We start from the raw sequence: 18621 nt of genomic DNA on the forward strand, positions 1-18621 counted from the left end.
TTATAGGTATAGATACAAATAGTGGGGACTAAGATGCTTAGTCTAATACCAAAAATTAATAAGATTAAATAAAAAAAAAAAGTAATAGACAATTCATTTTAGTGTTTCTGCTTTATAAACACTATCCAGGCCACTCTTTAAAAGATTGGATTCTCTATTGATTGAACCTATTATTGCCTTATCCACAAATTATATATTGTGATAAATAAAACATCATATTTATATAGTATCAACACTTTTTAATAGACATACAGTAATAAAACTAGTATTAATAAAACCATTATTAATAAAAAAAAAACTAACAACTTTTATAACAAGAAGTGAATTATTGTTGACATGTAATATTATGTTGGTTAAAAAATAAACTTAATTACTTTATAATAATATATATATTCTTTTTTTACAGAAAATCTTTATCTGTGTTAATTTAAATTAATTTTAAACTGGTTGTTGATCGCCGAGATAGCTCCTACAAGTTCGGCGGTTGGCTATATCGACTTGCGGCGTTAGGGATTCGGGTCACCAAATGAATACACAATATTTATAAATACAATTAACCACGTATGTGTGTGTACACTCATACAAATATAATAATAATAATATATATCAACATCGTGACATGATTATAATATGTAATACATAAAAAAAGCTCTACCTAGCGGGCGCCCCAATATATATACTTAAGAATACTGAATAATACACAATACTATAATAATACACTTTCAGACCAAAGTGGTCGATCATAAAAAATATAAATATATCGTTACAATGATTATGATATAATAATCGATAAATTAAGAATGAATACAAATCAATAATGTTACGACCTGACGGCTGACAGCGACATTCGCACGTCTCCACTCCGACGAGCTATAATATATCCTGATTGAATGGCAATAAGTGACGGCAACGGGTGGTACACTTCCCAGGCAGGCAGGTCACGGGACAGGAAGCTCCAGGGCTGATGGCGAAATATGAATTTGAGTGACCGTGACTCCAGCACCGCGCACGCGGTACACAACTGTGCGATCTCCGCAGAGAGTAATAAGTACGGGTATATGTGTATATTATTTGTATAATATATACAAGATATGCTGCGACCGATCACCAGGTGACACGTGGTAGAAATTATAATAATAAGACACACGTTAGCCAAAAATGAGAACCAAGCACGCTGGCGTAGTCGGCGGGAGCTGAGGAAAATGGTCCGTCAGTCTCAACCGCGGAAAACAGACAGCACCGGCCGGCGAATCTGTCCTAGCTCGCGACGAGTTGTCTACCGATGTAGGAGGGGTAGGGTGCTCGGTGAACTTCAACGCCGACGGCACGATAGCACCCGCCGATAATATCGGCGCGACGTGAAGTTGTTCCGATGTTCGAACACTGGTTTATTTGTGTCTTTTTTAATGGCATGTCAAATATAGTTGTCAGTAACCTTGTGGAACGTTTGCTCTTCAAGTGGAGATGTTTGGAAACCAGATAAGGCTTCTGAAACATAACAGACTCTTAATAAATAAGTGGTAAAAGTTATTTTCAGTTTTTAATTCCTAATGATATTTCAGAATATGAAAATTAAAATTGTCACTTTGTGAAAGTATCTGTATGAAAATGAACGAGTAAAGTATAAATAAGAATGATTAAATAAACATTGCTCAACTCACCATAAATAACTGAATATAATTTTAGCTCTATAAATGACCGTTTAGTTTTCCCTTTATAACTGAATAAAGCTAAAATGTGGTATTCAAAACAACAATCAACTGTCTGCCTTATCGCAGCACTAAATGAAGATGTATTTGATGCTTTTATGTAAAGATATGATTTCTGTAATCATACAAATCAAAACATAATAGCATTAATGTTTGAAAATATTCAGTTTCATATAAAATTAAACCTTTACATTATATAATGTTACATAATTTAAATAAGTACAGTATAATGTCAGTTATATATATATGTGTGTGTGTGTTAATTATGTTATATATTATGTTCAATTATAAGATGTTCCACTATAGGATTTAGACATTACCAAAGTGGAGCATGTGCTAACCGTACAAAACTGGATTTTTACTATCATACTCAGTATTTACTAAAAAAAAATTGTTAAAAACCAATAGAATTAAGGAAAAAAATAATGTTTTTAAACTGTGCTTTCAATTTGTGTTCAGATAAATTTAAAAAAATTTAAATATGAAAAATTTGTAGTACTTGTCAATGAATCTTTAAAAAAAAATATAATTGTGATAACTCCATCTTCTCAGGAGTTATCGCAAGAGTAAATCCTGATTTATCATTCTGTATACATATATATATATATGTATAAATTCTATTATATAAATTAAAAAATTTATATATAGTGAAGATGAATAGTAAATTAAAATATTTAACTATACTAAAAAATTGTTTAATGTTAATGTACCAGTAATTCAAGTATAGATATTATAATTTATATTAAATATTATATGTTTCTTATGATTTGTATAGCATTTTAAATTGTTTTTTTTACTCACCAATTCCTCTTGGTTTTTTAACCCATCTTCGTTATCCGCCAAAAGTGCTTTTACTGCATCCACCTCATCAATTGATTTGGTTGGTAATATACCTACTAAAGATGAGGGTAACACGGGTATAGGTAGCGCCAATGATCTTGTTTTATCATTTGACTTTATCATCAATTGAATTTTTTGGTCCATGGTTTTAAAAGCGCTACAAATCCTGGTATTTGAGTTATTCAGTATAAAAATTTGGGTCATCAATTGCTTAAGTGTAGATTCTACAGACTTGTTGTTTGATAACTCATAGATTAGTTTTTTTTTACAAGCGTTCAAATTTTGACAAAATACGTAAAAATTAGGAAAATTCGCAAATTATTTTAAGCTAGAATTTCATTAAAATTTTTTGTTTTAAATCTAAGATTTGAAAATTTTTTAATAATCCATAATATATCCTAGACAGTTAAACCGCTTCGCTCAGAATCGTTTTTCGTGTACAATGATATAATATCATTGGATTCAAATTTAATTCCATCCATTACAGTACCTAACCCACTTGTAATCTATACTGAACAGCAGAGTGACATCCACTTTCCCGCTTTTTTTTTTTAACATTATACAATCTACGACAAAACCAATGAGATACTTACATTATGCAAGTTGTAGCAATTTATTTTATATACCCTCTATATATTATATACTACACCTACAGGGTAATTTCTCTATTGTTGAACACATATTATTTCAAAGAGTAGGTATTGACATTTTTCTATTTTAAATTTTAGTCTCATACTTTTTTACTTGTTTGTAAAGCTTTAATATTTTCACCATAATATCTATTAGGTAAACAACTATCAACTTTTTATTTTCAAATGCAAACCCTTACTAAAAAATGTATAAACTAATAAGTCTATTTTTTTTTCATGGATTTTCACGTTCAAATTTTAATTTTTCATTGATCCGTTGATGAGATATCGCTGCTCTAAGTTGGGAGGTTCTGGTAGGTGTTTATATGTCAATATGTTATTAATAATTACTAGATACCGCATAATTTAGGATTTGTATGCTTTGGAGTAAAACACTTTTCAAATCAATTCATCAAGTACTCTGTGCAGTAAGCTAAAGCTACATTAAAAAAAAAAATATATATATATATATATATTAGCTCCATGGATAATAAATAATTGATAAAATGGTTTAGGACAACTTTTAAACGTACCATCAATATATAAAACGGCATATTCAGTTAAATATTTCAAATTAGTTTGTGTTGAAAAAGCTATTATATTTTTTTCTGAATTATTAATTAACAAAAATAATTCATCTCGATTTGTTTTGATTTCACCTAAATTTGTTAGAGCCAAATGTAGTTCCTCTAAATTTGTAGGCAACTTTGGAATCATACTTGAACGTGCATAGTGAATATTTTTTCTTATACGCATCGTGTCTGTAGTAGTTAGACTACTTATATCTCCTTCGCGTAATTCTCGGTGTAAAATTTTACATGGCTTTTCAAACGAATCCTCCAAAACTTTACGTCAATCACACCCACCAATATGGCATGCTGATATTATGATACCACTTATATAGGTTGGACCTTATCAGCTGAATCATTTGTGAATGGATGTTTCTTTAACATACAGTGATTTCATGAACAATGAATATAGAAATCAGTGGGAGCAAGCAATGAAAGAAGAGATGAACGCTATGGTTGAGAACAAAACTTGGACTCTAGTGGATAGACCAGAAAGAAGAAAAATAATTAATTGTCGTTGGGTTTACAAAGTCAAGTTTGAAAATGAAAACAATATTTGTCATAAAACTAGATTGGTGGCAAAAGGGTGTGCTCAAAAATTTGGTTTTGATTACACCGAAACATATGCTCCAATTGCAAATATGGTTACAATCAGAACACTATTATCTATAGTTAATCAAACAATCTTTTCCTCATTCAGATGGATGTTAAAACTGCCTTCTTTAATGGAGTGCTTAATGGAGAGGTCTTTATGGAACAAGCTGAAGGATATATACAAGATAAGCCCAAAGTTTGCAGACTAAATAAGTCAATATATGGTCTAAAACAGGCACCTATACTCTTTTTCACGAGAGAAGGGGGCCGTCTTCCGACCGAAACTGGTCACCGCCGCATATCCCCCACCCAAAAACACATCACTTTCAGACTGCGTGGAGAGGATTTCACAGGCAGACGAGCCGACTGGAGCTCATTCTACATGCGCGAAACGGTCCCGTTCTCTCGTGAAAAAGAGTATAGTTATTGGAACCGTCGATTCCATGAATTCATAACTGGCTAGGGGTACCATCAAAGTGAATCAGATAACTGTTTGTACATCAGGTCAAATGATTTATCAACATCATACTTATTACTGTATTTCAACGATATTCTACTTGCAGGAAATGCAGAAAGGATATAAGTAATATAAAACATGCACTCTGTCAGGAATTTAAAATGAAACAGAACAAGATATGAATGCTCCTAGGGATGAAAATAAAAATAATGGTGTGCTTCGACTAGATCAAAGTAACTATATTGATCTTTTACTAAACAAATTTAGTCTGGGTAAGTGTAAGCTAATAAAAACTCCAATTGAAGAAAATGTCAAGATTGTAATTCCAACAATCACAGAGAAAACTAGTAAACCTTACCGAGAGGTAGTTAGATGTCACATGTATCTTATGATACATGCCAGACCGGATTTAAGCTTTGCGGTAAACCTATTAAGCCGTTTCCAATCAAATGAAACTGAATTTCACTGGAACCTATTGAATCGAGTCTTTAGGTACCTTCAAGGGACCAAAGATTGCTGTCTAACGTTTACAAGGGGAAAGAGTTCAGCAGTGCTAGTTGCACTTTGCTGGTAATAGGTAAGAGAGAAAATCAACCACTGGATATGTTACACAAGTGTTTAGAGCAACTGTAACTTGGGTTAGTCGTAAACAGTCTACAGTGGCGATTTCTACCACAGACGCTGAATATGTAGCACCTGCTACTACAATCACTGAGTGCATTTGGATGAGAGTTCTAGTAACCGAGATGGGAATTTTGGACTTGGAAGTGCCATAATTTCCGAAGATAATCAATCTTGCATAACAATAGCCAGGGAATCAAGGAAACATCAACTGCTCAAAGATAATGATGTTAAATACTGCTTCATAAAAGAGGCCGTCACTTCTGGAACTATAACTCTTGAGTATGTGTCAACTTCAAATCAGGTTGCCGATATAATGACCAAAGGACTAGCAGGAAAAAGTTTTAAGGTACTAAAAGAAAAACTAGGTTTAAAATAAGATTACTGTGTGGATTATTTAATTACATATTATATACTAGGTATAACACGGTGCGTCAATACTCGATGTACCGTGTACAGAAATAATCATACACTGATTATTAGTTTTGTATAATCAAGATGGTTTATTGAAATTTAAAAACATATAATACAATTTTTTACATCCGAACCACGTGGCTGGCTTAAAGAAGCGGCCACGGCAGGCGGTACAGGCCTTTAGAGGCGCGACAGATAGTTTTACAATATTTGGTTTTTCATTTACAAACAAGAAATATAATATCGAAGGTGAATGAGCTTATATTAACTTTCTCACGGTCTCTAAAAAGTCGTGAGTTATGTTAATACAACTCGTAGTGACACCTACGCAGGCACACTAGGGAGAATGGTTGATGGCTCTGAAAAGAGCCTTTTTAGTCAGTCGTAATTTTGAATCGACCGTGACCAAAACTGCGTGTAGGGCCGCTGAAATTTTATTTTACAAATATTTATAATGTCTTAGTATAAATTGGTATTTGATTTTCTGATGCTATAGCATTATTAGCTATTAATACCTACTAGTCCTACTATAGTAATAATTAATTTTCAACGTGCCTTGCTCAATAAATATATACCCTCACAATTTTGTTGTCACAGTAATCTGGTACATTGGTAACCATAGTTCACTAATTTGTTTAGAACATTTAAAATATACATCAGTAACATTAAAATAGTTTTATCAAAACCATATAACCGTAATGTAAATCCATTTAAATCTATAAAATTTCTTAATTTTAAAAAAACATAAAAATAACTTTAATTATCTAACCAGAATTGTTCAGAAGATACAATTTCATAGAATATTAAAATAAATATTTTCTTACCAATTGATCTTTATTTCAATTAGGTATACATGGTGTAAAGTGTAATATATTTTTGTATAATACCTATGACTATTGTTATGTTGTAAAAAAATACTTAAACCGCATCTAAATAAGAATAATTTGTTGGTTCTTCATTTTTTTAGTTAGAAACTATCTGCCTACCTATATAAGTATAATAATTAATAGTACTATATTTTTTTAATTCTAAGTTAATATGTTAAGAAAAATATAAGAAAAAGTTTAAAGCTAAAAGTTAGGTAGGTACTTTAATTTTTTTTACTTTTGACCCCCCAAAGTACCATCTAGATTCACTTTCTGATCGAACGAGGTACTGAAGTCAAAAATCGAAGCATTTTTACTGCCCCAAAACGTGATGACAGAGGACAGACAAAAAAAAACACACATCATGGTAAAATCAATACATTCATCGCTCCGCTCAGAATATAAAATTAGAACGTACCCCAATATACGGTTACATGCTTACAGCAAAATAATGACGTCTTCCATTTTAAAAACAGTAAGTAAGAGACAAAAGCTGACAAAGACTGTTTTATTTTATAATATGTGACTTTTGAATATAATATATTAATATACCTACAATTCTTGTAATAGTTTTTATTGTTTTATTAATTATTATTATTATTATATTGTAATACTGAATTCAATTAAGAATATTATTATGTTTAAGTGTTTTAGTGTTAAACTATTTGGTAAGACCTTAGACGTTAAATTATGATTATAGTTTATTATTTTAAATTTTGGAAAATGATAATTAATAATTATTATTACAAAATAAAAATCCGTCTACATTATCTTTTAAACACAAGTGATAACGAACATTGGACTCCTTTAAAATGGCGGCCATTGACTTCAACCATTGACCTATTATAAATGGACTGAGCGTAGAAAGAGAAACCATGGCCAAGAATGAGATAAAAGATGTACTCCTTTTTGGAAGAAAAAATTCTTAAAATACATTTTCTTCTATGCTAAAATGTATGATAAAGAGTGAAACAGTGATAATAGAGACGGTAAAATTGACAAACGGTTCTTCGCAGGAAAAATTTTTCGTATGATCCATTTTCTTATCACAATATTATATTATATTTTGAAATATTAGTATTTTCATATTTCATGCATGATATAATAAACTAGGTATGATTTTAATAGTCGTATTTATGTTTTTTGTTGTGCAAATATGGCGCTAGTCTTTCGCCAATTTTCATTGGTTTAAATATCATCATAGTATCAAGCTTTTTTGGCGGGATTCTGGGGTTTGGAATTTAATCATGATAAAACTATTATCATACCATATATTACAAATATTGAATTTTTGATATTTTGATTTAATAAATATAAAATAAGTACTTCTGCTGTTTAATATTTACCAGTCTAAAATCATTATTTATAATGCCGGTTTGTATTTTCGAAGGCTGTATGAGCGGCAGCAAGAAAAAAAATATAGTTAAGGACAAAAATGTACACTTACATAGGTTCCCTAAAAATATAGACTTGATAAATAAGTGGATAAGTCAAATATCACAGGGTTCATCTATAAAAAATGTAGATTTTGAAAAAGGTTTGTATAATAGGGGATCAGGTAAGTATAAAATACTAAAATGTAGTGTTGATTATACAAATATACTATAATTAGGTAAATAAGAACGTGCATTTAATACTTTGTGGAGTATTTATTCCTTATAAGCGACTTACAGTTTACTTGGTACTAAATTATATACAATTTATAAGATTAACACGTGATATTGACATATTGTAAAATTAACAAAACTTTCATCTGTGAAAAAAACTTTTAATTTTAAACATTCTTTAGCTGTTGTGTGTTCATTGCATTTTGGACCGCAACATATAGTGGAAAAACTCCCTATATTTGATGGTATTACCTCTCCTAAATGTGCAAGGAGATTAAAACATGATGCTATTCCTTTAAGGTATTTGGTATACTATCATTTATCAAATTATTGGTAAGATATTTTTAATTTAAATTTATGTATAGTATAAACAGATATGAATATTCTTCACCGAATAAATGCCCGGATACATTAATTAGTACTCCAAGTGGAACTTTTAAAGTAACTCCATTATTAGATGATAACTTAAGGTGTGTATTCCTTAATATTGTTATGTCAAATTTAGATGACACATCAATAATTTTAATCTCCAGCAAATCAAATGTATCATCACTAAATAAAATAATCCCTTTGGAAGTAAATTGTAAAAAAAATCTATTTGACATAAACTGTAAAGATGTATCAGTTACCGAAGGTATACAATTTTTGTCAGATGAAAGTATTTTATTGCAGTCTCTAGATGACAATACTTCCAAGTAAAATGAATACCTAAAAAAATGTAGTAATTGTTTTATGTACTTAGTTTGTATGTTTTGGGTGTTATTTATACTTAGGTATAAAGAGTGGATTTTTAGATTCTTAAAAGTTTAAAATATGATGCTAATATGTTCTAAAAAAAACCTAAAATATTTTCTTTACTTGTAAGTATGCAAATAATATGATTATTTTTTTCTAAAATGGTTCAATAAAAACAATAAATAATCATTATACACCATTATTTTCGTAACAGATAAATTATATCTATGATACAATTACCACAGATATATGATATATATATAATACTATGTATTTGTGACAATCATGAACTTAGAGTGACAGAATGACCACCAAAAATTTAACTCGAGAAATTAACTATTCATATGAATTTGCAATGAAGAATATTAGAATATATTCTAAAATATGAAAAAAAGGCTAAATATTTTCTAATGTACAAAATATGCTTTAATACTCAAAATAAATTTTTCCCCACAAACTATCTGGTGGATAAATTGTCCACATTTTTCATCCTCGTAAAATTGCATAAAGTCAATTAAAATATGTAAAAACCTAAAGATCCGCTCTCTATTTATAAACATTACATGTATATACATGTGTATGCATTAACTTAATGTATTTGTGTTTTGTTATTTGCATCTAATTATTGATTCATAATTGTTTCTGTTTTAATAAGTTTTTTATGTTTAGATATAAAGGTCAACATGATCATATACACAGTAACCTCAAGGGATATCCCTTCATTAATTTTATATGTTATTCTATTACAAAAATCTATTTTTGTTAATAGATTTTTCATATTGTACATCTTTACTTTTGTGTAATTATAAGTATTGGTATTTATTTATATGTTGATTTTATTTTTCTTCACTATCTTTATTCTAATAAAAATTATACATGCTTGCAGAAATTTATATATTGTTTTTATTTTTCTTCATTATCTTTAATCTAATAAAAATTAAACACACTTGTAGAAAAAAATAACCAAACTATTATTTATTACCATAAATCTATATTTTAGTATGTATTATTCAGTCTTATAATTTTTTATGATCGTCAATTTTAAAATAGTTTTTGAAATAATTGATTGAACATTTCAAATAATATTGATGGTAAAAAAAAATATTTTTACATCGTCTATTATTATACGTTTTAATTTAATATAATATTTAGATTAAGAGATGAGTTAGAGATAATTAAAAAAAAAAAATAAGGAACTTCTCAAAATAAATGGTGATTTGAGAAAATTAGTAGGTAACTGAACAAAATAAATGGATCAATTTGGAGGCATGCAGGTTTGAAAATAAGTTTAAAAACACATTATCAAACATGTTTTCACCACATCAAATTGAAATCATGTTAAATAAAAAAAAAAGTGGCCAAATGGGAACCAGAAGACATTGCATCAGCTATGACTTTACGAAGTTTATCACCTAAGGGATAAATTGGAGTTTCCATTACCAGGTAATATAGGAGTTTCTTGTTTAAATATAATATATGTTAAATGTTAGTGATAAGTAAATACATACAAATTTATTTCTTAGTATATCAATTTATTTTTTAAATCAATAGATTTGTGTATAATAACTTTCCTTAGAATCAAAATATACTATGTTTTAAAACAATGTGTGTAAAATTCTGATTTTAGGTTTATCAACATTGAGACGGTGGGCAGGGAAGTTTAATATAGACAGAAGTATTTTGAAAGATGTTCTTATACTTTTGAAAAATATAGGGAAATCGCTATCAAAAATGGACAGAGTAACCGTCGTATCATTTGATGAGACTTATGTTTCACAAAAATTGTGCTATGATAAAAAAATCGAACAAGTTTTGGGTCCATTTAAGTGTGTACAAGTAATGATCGCTAGAGGTAAGTGGTTTGAAATTTGAGTATTACCATATCAATTATACCTGTATAATAGTTATTTGTTAACATCATAGGACTATTTTCCAAATGGAAGCAACCGTTATACTATGACTATGATTCACCCATGACTCAATTATTACTGTTTGATGTTATAAGTCAGCTTCATTTTTGTGGTTTTGAGGTAGTAGCTGTGGTCAGTGACATGGGCCCTACAAATATTAGGCTTTGGAAAAGTCTGGGAATGACACCAACAAAGACATCATTTTAGTCATCCTATATCTGAAAAACAAATTTTTATGTTTGCTGATGTACCCCACTTAATGAAATTAGTAAGGAATCATTTCATTGGTGGTGGATTTGTTTTGCCAAATAATAAGTACATTGGAAAACAAGTAATATAAGAGGTGGTTAGTCTAAATAAAGGGAATTTAAGCTGTGTACACAAAGTTACTGATCGACATTTAAATGCTATTGGATCACAGCGACAAAATGTAAAATTGGCAATACAAGTTTTATCAAATTCAATGGCAAAAGCAATATCTTATTTAGGTCAAAAACATTTATTACAGTACAATAATTGGAAAGAAGTAAATATATACTAGTTAACTACTAATATTTCTTCTATTTTCTAGAAATTTAAGTTGGACAATTTTTGAATAAAATAAGAATATATGACAAATATTCAGTATATCTTTTTAGAAATATTTATTTAAAATAATGATTATACTGTACTATAAAATATAATAACATCTATCTAATTAATACATGGGCATCAACAGTGATTACACTTTTTAATCATTGGTTTGATTTGTTGAATACTATAGTATGAAAATGAAAATCAAATATTATCTGAAATGAATATGTTGATAGAAAATATGAGGGTTCATTCCAAAGGTAAACAAACTTCAAGTTTAAAGCCATTTCAAAAAGGTAATTATTGAATACATTTGTCCATATTATATACAAACATAAATTAAATATTATATAAAAATAATGAAAACAAAAATTTAAAAAAAATTATAGGAATATTAATAACAAATAAATCACTGAAGCTTATGTTTGAAGATTTGAAAGAAGGTAAATATATACTTACAAGAAGAATAAATCAGGATGTTCTTGAAAATTTATTTAGTGTTTTAAAAAGTATGATGGCATCAGCATATCGCATAACCCCTATTGAGTTCAAGTATTGGTTAGTATTACTAATTATTGTTGAGTAATCAACTAAATAACCTAAAAACAACATGTATTAGTTTACGATGGTATATTTTGGGAAAGTATTATTCTGACACTATAATCACAGAAAATCGAAATACTGACTGTCCTGCTGAGGAATGTTTAGTTGATTGTCTGTCAGCAGTTACTATTAATGAGACTGAAGTTAATTAGTTAATAGTAACAATAATATGGACGAATGTAGACAAATGTATTTCGATGAAGAAATTGCTACATTAGAATCAAATCTTGGATCAACTGAAACTTTTGATATACCTGACGAAAATATAAATTTACTACATCAGTTTGAATCATATGTAAATAAATTTAACTAATATACCTAGTTTGTAGTACTTATGTGTCCAAATGTTCAATTGACCAAATAACTTATAATTTTAAACCTTAATGGTTTTAGATGAATCCAGTTAATGAGTTGACGAATTAGAAAAAGACTGCATTGAATATGTAACAGGTTATGTTGCAAGCAGTGGCGTATTTAGGAATTTCAGGGTAAGGGCAACACATATTTTGCCGCCCCCCCCCCCCCAGTCAAAAAAATAAAAATATTGTTACTAACTATTATTATTTATTAAAACATCTATTAACTAATAACTACTAGGTATACATTATAAATATAAAATTCAAAACATTTTCTTCCTTGATTCAGATAAGTACATAATTCGTTTCATGTAAACGAGGGTTTGAAAACTACAAATTTAATTTTGCATATTTCGACGTTTTTTTTTTCATTTTTAGAGCATTTTTAGCATTATTGGGTTATTTTGTTGGTTTTTAATGCATATTTGTTCAATATAGATATAAAATTCAGCTTATTCAAAATATTATCTAAAGATAAATTATTTTCTTGATGTTAATATTTTACATACATTTTAATATATATTTTGGTATGTTTAGGATGAATAATATTTCCCCAAAACCGCCAAAACATATGAGTGTCAACATCATAGTACCTAGTCAATATTTGAATTTTAAATTTTCTTTTAAATAAATAATAATGATTTCTCATTTATAAATTACAATTCGTTTAAAAAAAAGTCTATGGCATTTTTAAGGTAATTTTTGTGGTAAAATGCATTTTTTTTTTAGGGCATTTTTGGCTATATTTTAAAGCATATTATTTGTATGGTTTTAAGTGCATTTAAATCCGGGCCCTAATATTAAGTATAATTTATTATTATGTGTTTAAATAATAATTTGTATTGATATTTGATAATTAATAATTAATTTAGCTGTTTGAATAGACTAAAAACATATTTTTTTTAAGTGGATCTTTTTAAAATGAATACATTAATGTGTTACATACTTGCATAGTTGCATGTAAGAATATTAGAAGAACAAATTTAAAAATGAATTAAAAATATTTGGCAGCCTGTTTGCTATTAAAAATATTTATAGATATTAGTTTCTAGTTTTTATAAAGTACTATAAATACTATGTATATAGTAAGTACTAACTGTGATAGCGTTGGATTGCGCACTTTGCGAAAAAAATTTATTTATTTTGGCTGTTTTTTTTATGACAGAAGCATACTTTTCAGCCTTTACTGCGGCCTTCCTCTTATACCGCTAAGTCTTGATCGGATAGGACCCATGACTTCAAAGAAATATTTTTAGTGGGTAATAAATTGCCCGCAATAGACCGTATACGATCTATATGAGACCAAACTACCAAAGGCACTCCGAGATTGGGTACCTACTAGTTCTCCCGGAGTGTGATAAGAAATGTGATAAAACTTATACCAAGGGGGATACCAGGTATCTAGCAGTGACACTAATACGAAATAAGTTACGACAGTGATGCCATGCTAGCGGCACTCGTCGCTACCATAGACATATAATAGAATAGACCGCGAATAACACATATACCATGTAGAAATTATAGAAGCCAACATATGTGCGAGTGAGAAAGACTCTAAGGAGGTTTTCTCATGGAAAAAAATCTGTTTATTCCATGAAATAATGGTGATAGTGATATCAGTAATATTATAATTTGCTTACCATAATAATAAACAATAACAATTTGTTGATGAACTTTCTATGAATGCCGCTCGTCCGCTTCGTATGAGAAATTGAGAACAGCGAGTTTTTTAGTTGCCTATTAAGCATTTTTGATTTGATTGTTTTGATAAAATGGTTCAAAAATGTTATAGTTGTGGTTCTGCTAAAACAGAAAATGTCAAACTTCACGGGTAAAATTTTTTTATTCATAATACAGAATGATTCTTTTATCAAAAATGTAATCACCTTGTATATAATACAGAGTGTAACAGGAAGAGTTACACCTTGTATACTTTGGAACATTTCATGCATTTTTTAAAATTTTTACAGATTTCCTAAAAATATAAATCTTAGGGAAAAATGGATTGCTCAAATAAAAAAAGATGTTCCTATTATCATAACTCAGTATACTAGGCTCTGTAGCAAACACTTTACATTATGATGATTACCTACTATCAATCATCATTTGGAAATGATATATTGAAACCAGGTGCTGTACCATCTAAGTTCTTCTGTTCAAGAAAATCATTACTCCCAGGTATTAAAAAAAAATTTAAATAATACATTATTATTAGGTATAACTTAATGAAATGCATTTTTTTAATCTCCAACAGAATTCGACAATTTTGAAAATCTTATATTAGAAGAAGAAATGGTAGTAAATGGTTAGTATACATTACATAAATTTGATAAATTAAAACTTTTTCATATCTATTTAATATTTATTATATGTTTATTATAAAAGATGAAAACAATTCTGCAAAAAGTTTATCAGATAAACCTGTTGCTACAGTATTTGACAATCTTGAAAATCTCATGTTAGAAGAAGAAATAGCAGTAAATGGTTAGTATATAATTATTATAACACAAATTAAAACTTTTCCATATCTATTGTTTATATGTTTATTATAGAAGATGAAAAAAATTCTACATTAATTAATATTAATAAATATTTTATATCATTAACAAATCATTTTCTCGAACAAGAACCCTTCAATAATCAGCTCCTACAACTGTTAAAACTAATCATGCATATTTATATTACACTAAGACTTCATCATATTAATTCATCAACAAATTCAATAGATCAGAAAATTAGAACATTCTACACAAAACTAATACTCTTTAAACATCAATAAATCATAAATATATAAAAATAATATATTGTGTTACTTTTTTTTTGTTATTATACCATTTGTACAATACATGTATTATAATATATTAATTGTAAGTTGTAATAATTTGTATATTTTATACAATAAATTATAAATATTTTAATTTTGAAACTTGTAAATTATGTCTAAGAACAATTTTATATCCTGCCCACATCGTGATCTTGCCGTATAATTTAATTCAACTGGAAAAAATAATAGTTTTATTAACTTATCCATGAGAAAACCTTTTATGGTTCTTTCTCTCTCGCACATATCATGGCTTTGCAGTTCTCTTTCTATTCGCGGTCTATTCTATTATATGTCTATGCAATACACGGTCTTAGATTAATGGAACAATTTATATTATTGAAGTTTTATTCTGCGGTTTTATAATCAGCTGAGCGCACTTATTTACTCGTTATCATGTATAATTTAATTTGATCTGCAGTAAACCCTGAATTATATTATTGAGATTATAGACCATTTCTATTTATAATAATTTCTAGGTAAACAATAAATAGATAAAGTGCATATATATATATACATTACCAAAACCACGGATAGAACTTGTTTATAAAATTCAGTTTTATAAAAATCAGTAATGTTGATTGTTGAGTTATGACAAGATATAATTAATTATAAGTTAAGGAGTAATAAGTTATGATAGTGTATAGGTAGTTGTATTTTGTTGACTACATTTTAAAGTTTATTGTTTTCATATATTTATACCTGTTTGAAGTGTTTATTCAGTTGTTTATTAGTATTCAACTACCACTCACTATGGGTAGAAATAGTAAAATTAAGGAAGACTGGATGATAAAAAAAGATTGTAATGGTCACCAAATTAATCAATGGGCTGACTGTAAATCTGCCCATGAGATATTTTGTAAGATATGTTCAATAACAATTAATGTTACCTTAAAAGGTTTTCAAGCCCTTAATCAACATTCCAACACTAGTAAACACAAACAAAATTCTAAAACTAAGCTTGCATTAAATCAATTGCGCCTTACTACTGCTACAACATCTGATGACCGACAGCGAGAAGCTACAGTAAAATCTACTGTGAAGTTATTTAATACTAACGATTGTGCTAAAAAAGCTGAATTGATATGGGTTATAAGTATGATCACCAGTAACTTTTCAGCATCATCATGCACTGATATTGCTTCCATTTTTAATTCAATGTTTCCTGAAGTGTTCCTAATGGTTTTAGTTTAAAGCCGCACAAAATTTCGGTATGTATATGTATTATTTATTATGAACTCTATTTTAAAATACTTTAATTAATTTAAAACATGTGTTTTAAACTCAATTGTACCTGGCTGTGATATGAAAATTATTTATATAATTTAAGGTTGGCACTTGGCCGTTTATTCAGCATAATTTAATTACCAGTTAATTAACTATGAACATAATTTTTTTACTTTTGATTTAGTACACCTGTAGGTTTAAATTATCGTAGTATAATTTTTTTTAACAGGTATCTATTGACTGATGCTTTACAGCCATATTTCCAAAAACAACTTCACAATAAAATAACAGGTCAGTACTATACATTATAATTTGATGAAATAACTAACTCAACTGGATCAAAAGAATTGGAAATTGCAGTACGTTACTGGTCTGAAAGTCAAGGATTGATAGTGCATCATCATCTACAATCGTTTTTCATTGGAAAAGCCACAGGTGAAGATCTGTTTGAAAAATTAAAAGAAGCTCTTGATAATACTCATTTACCATTAAATAAGCTTATTCATCTTGGAAGTGATGGACCAAATGTAAATAAGAAGGTTTTTAGACTGATGAATGAAGAATGAAACCAAAAGCTACTAAATAATGGATTCTGCAATATTCATTTATTGCATAATGCTTTCTGCAAAGGTATTTCAGTTTTGGGCGAGGAAGTGTCTGATCTTATTATATTAGTTCACAACTTTTTTAATGGATGGCCTTCAAGATGGGATGATTTTGAACAAATTCAGAGGGATAAAGAAATGCCAAATTTGCATTTTATTAAACATTGTCCATCTAGATGGCTTACTATCGAAAATGCTGCGTCTCGACTAATACAACAATGGGATGCAGTAGTTCATTACTTCTAGAAATTTGTTCCCCAAAAACGTTCTATATTAATGAAATCTCTAAGCTACAAAAGAATTGCACTTCTCATAAAAATTGATACAATGAAAGCCCAACTTTTATTTGTATGTTCAAGTGCCAAAATATTTACAAGATTCACTGGAACATTTCAAAAACAAGAACCTTTAATTCATTTAATGTATGATGAAGTCAGACTACTTCTACTTACTTTACTTGGCCGTATTTGTAAACAAACCAGCATTTCAAATCAACTAGCTAATAACTGAAAATATTCTAAATGATGAACATCTTTTACCGTTGACTGAAATAATATTGGGACATGGTGTTGATAAAATATTGTTGAATGTTAGCGAAAGATCTCGATTAGAATTTTCTAAAAATGTATAAAATCATTTTATTTCCGCGTGCAAGCACATTTTTACTAAAGCTCCACTATCTGGGAGTGTTGTAAAATATTTTCGATGTCTTCAACCACTTAAACGGAAATCCAAAACAAGTGTGTCAGACATTGTGTCTCTTGCCAAAGCATTGCCATTCGACAATTGTATTGAGTATGACAAACTAGTTGATGAATGGAAACTACTTCAATTACAAGAAGACCCATCTGAATACAATCTATTGATACATACTGGAATGATTGTTTAATAAAAGCAAATATGGGATCTTCAATGTTATCAAAAGTTATTCATGCTGCTTTGTCTGTTTCACATGGGAATTCAGATGTCGAACGTACATTTTCAGCATCTGGTTTATACTTAACTGATGATCGTGCTAGTATGTCGGAACAGACATTAAACGCTGTACTCACTGTTAAAGATGCTTTGAAACTTTACAATAATACACCTTATTTTGTACCTTTAACTAAGGAACTTCTCGTTTTGGCTCAAAGTGCTTATTCAAGGTAAAGTATTTAAAGCTCTAAAATTAATATAATACCATGTATATAACCTTTATTATGTTATACAGGTATCAGCATTATTTAGATAAAAAGAAAAAGAACAAGAATTGAAAATTGAAAATGAACACAAAAAAAAAAGATGTTGAAGACAAAAAATGTGCAATGGAGAAATTGGAAAAACAAAAAAAAGATATTGAAAATTGTGAAACTCAACTCAAACTAAAAAGAACATGATAAAGGCAAAATGGCAAAAAAACTTTTTATAGAAGCGAATAAACGCCTCAAAAGTGCAGTTGAAGCTAAAAACTTTGAAGAAGTAGAGTTGGCTTATGCAATGCTAGCA

General features: G+C 28.8%; 2 protein-coding genes and 1 pseudogene across 2 annotated transcripts; all 3 read left to right on the forward strand.

Moving 5' to 3' along the window:
• Nucleotides 1-4976: 4976 nt before the first annotated feature.
• LOC149058548 (uncharacterized) lies at nucleotides 4977-5574 on the forward strand. Its single transcript, XM_089218398.1, has 2 exons — nucleotides 4977-5368; nucleotides 5442-5574. The coding sequence occupies exons 1-2, from the start codon at nucleotides 4977-4979 to the stop codon at nucleotides 5572-5574; spliced, it is 525 nt and encodes a 174-aa protein (XP_089074524.1).
• A 2493-nt stretch (nucleotides 5575-8067) lies between these two features.
• LOC149058549 (uncharacterized) lies at nucleotides 8068-9005 on the forward strand. Its single transcript, XM_089218778.1, is given in 4 exon segments — nucleotides 8068-8236; nucleotides 8489-8622; nucleotides 8625-8776; nucleotides 8840-9005. Coding segments are annotated over 4 exon segments (621 nt in total).
• Nucleotides 9006-17097: 8092 nt separating this feature from the next.
• Nucleotides 17098-18285, forward strand: LOC149058550 (uncharacterized; annotated as a pseudogene).
• Nucleotides 18286-18621: the final 336 nt, after the last annotated feature.

Source organism: Diuraphis noxia, unplaced genomic scaffold (genome assembly GCF_037042655.1).
Source record: "Diuraphis noxia isolate RWA-SAM2 unplaced genomic scaffold, SU_Dnox_SAM2 contig0002, whole genome shotgun sequence".
NCBI classification, from domain to species: Eukaryota; Metazoa; Arthropoda; class Insecta; order Hemiptera; family Aphididae; genus Diuraphis; species Diuraphis noxia.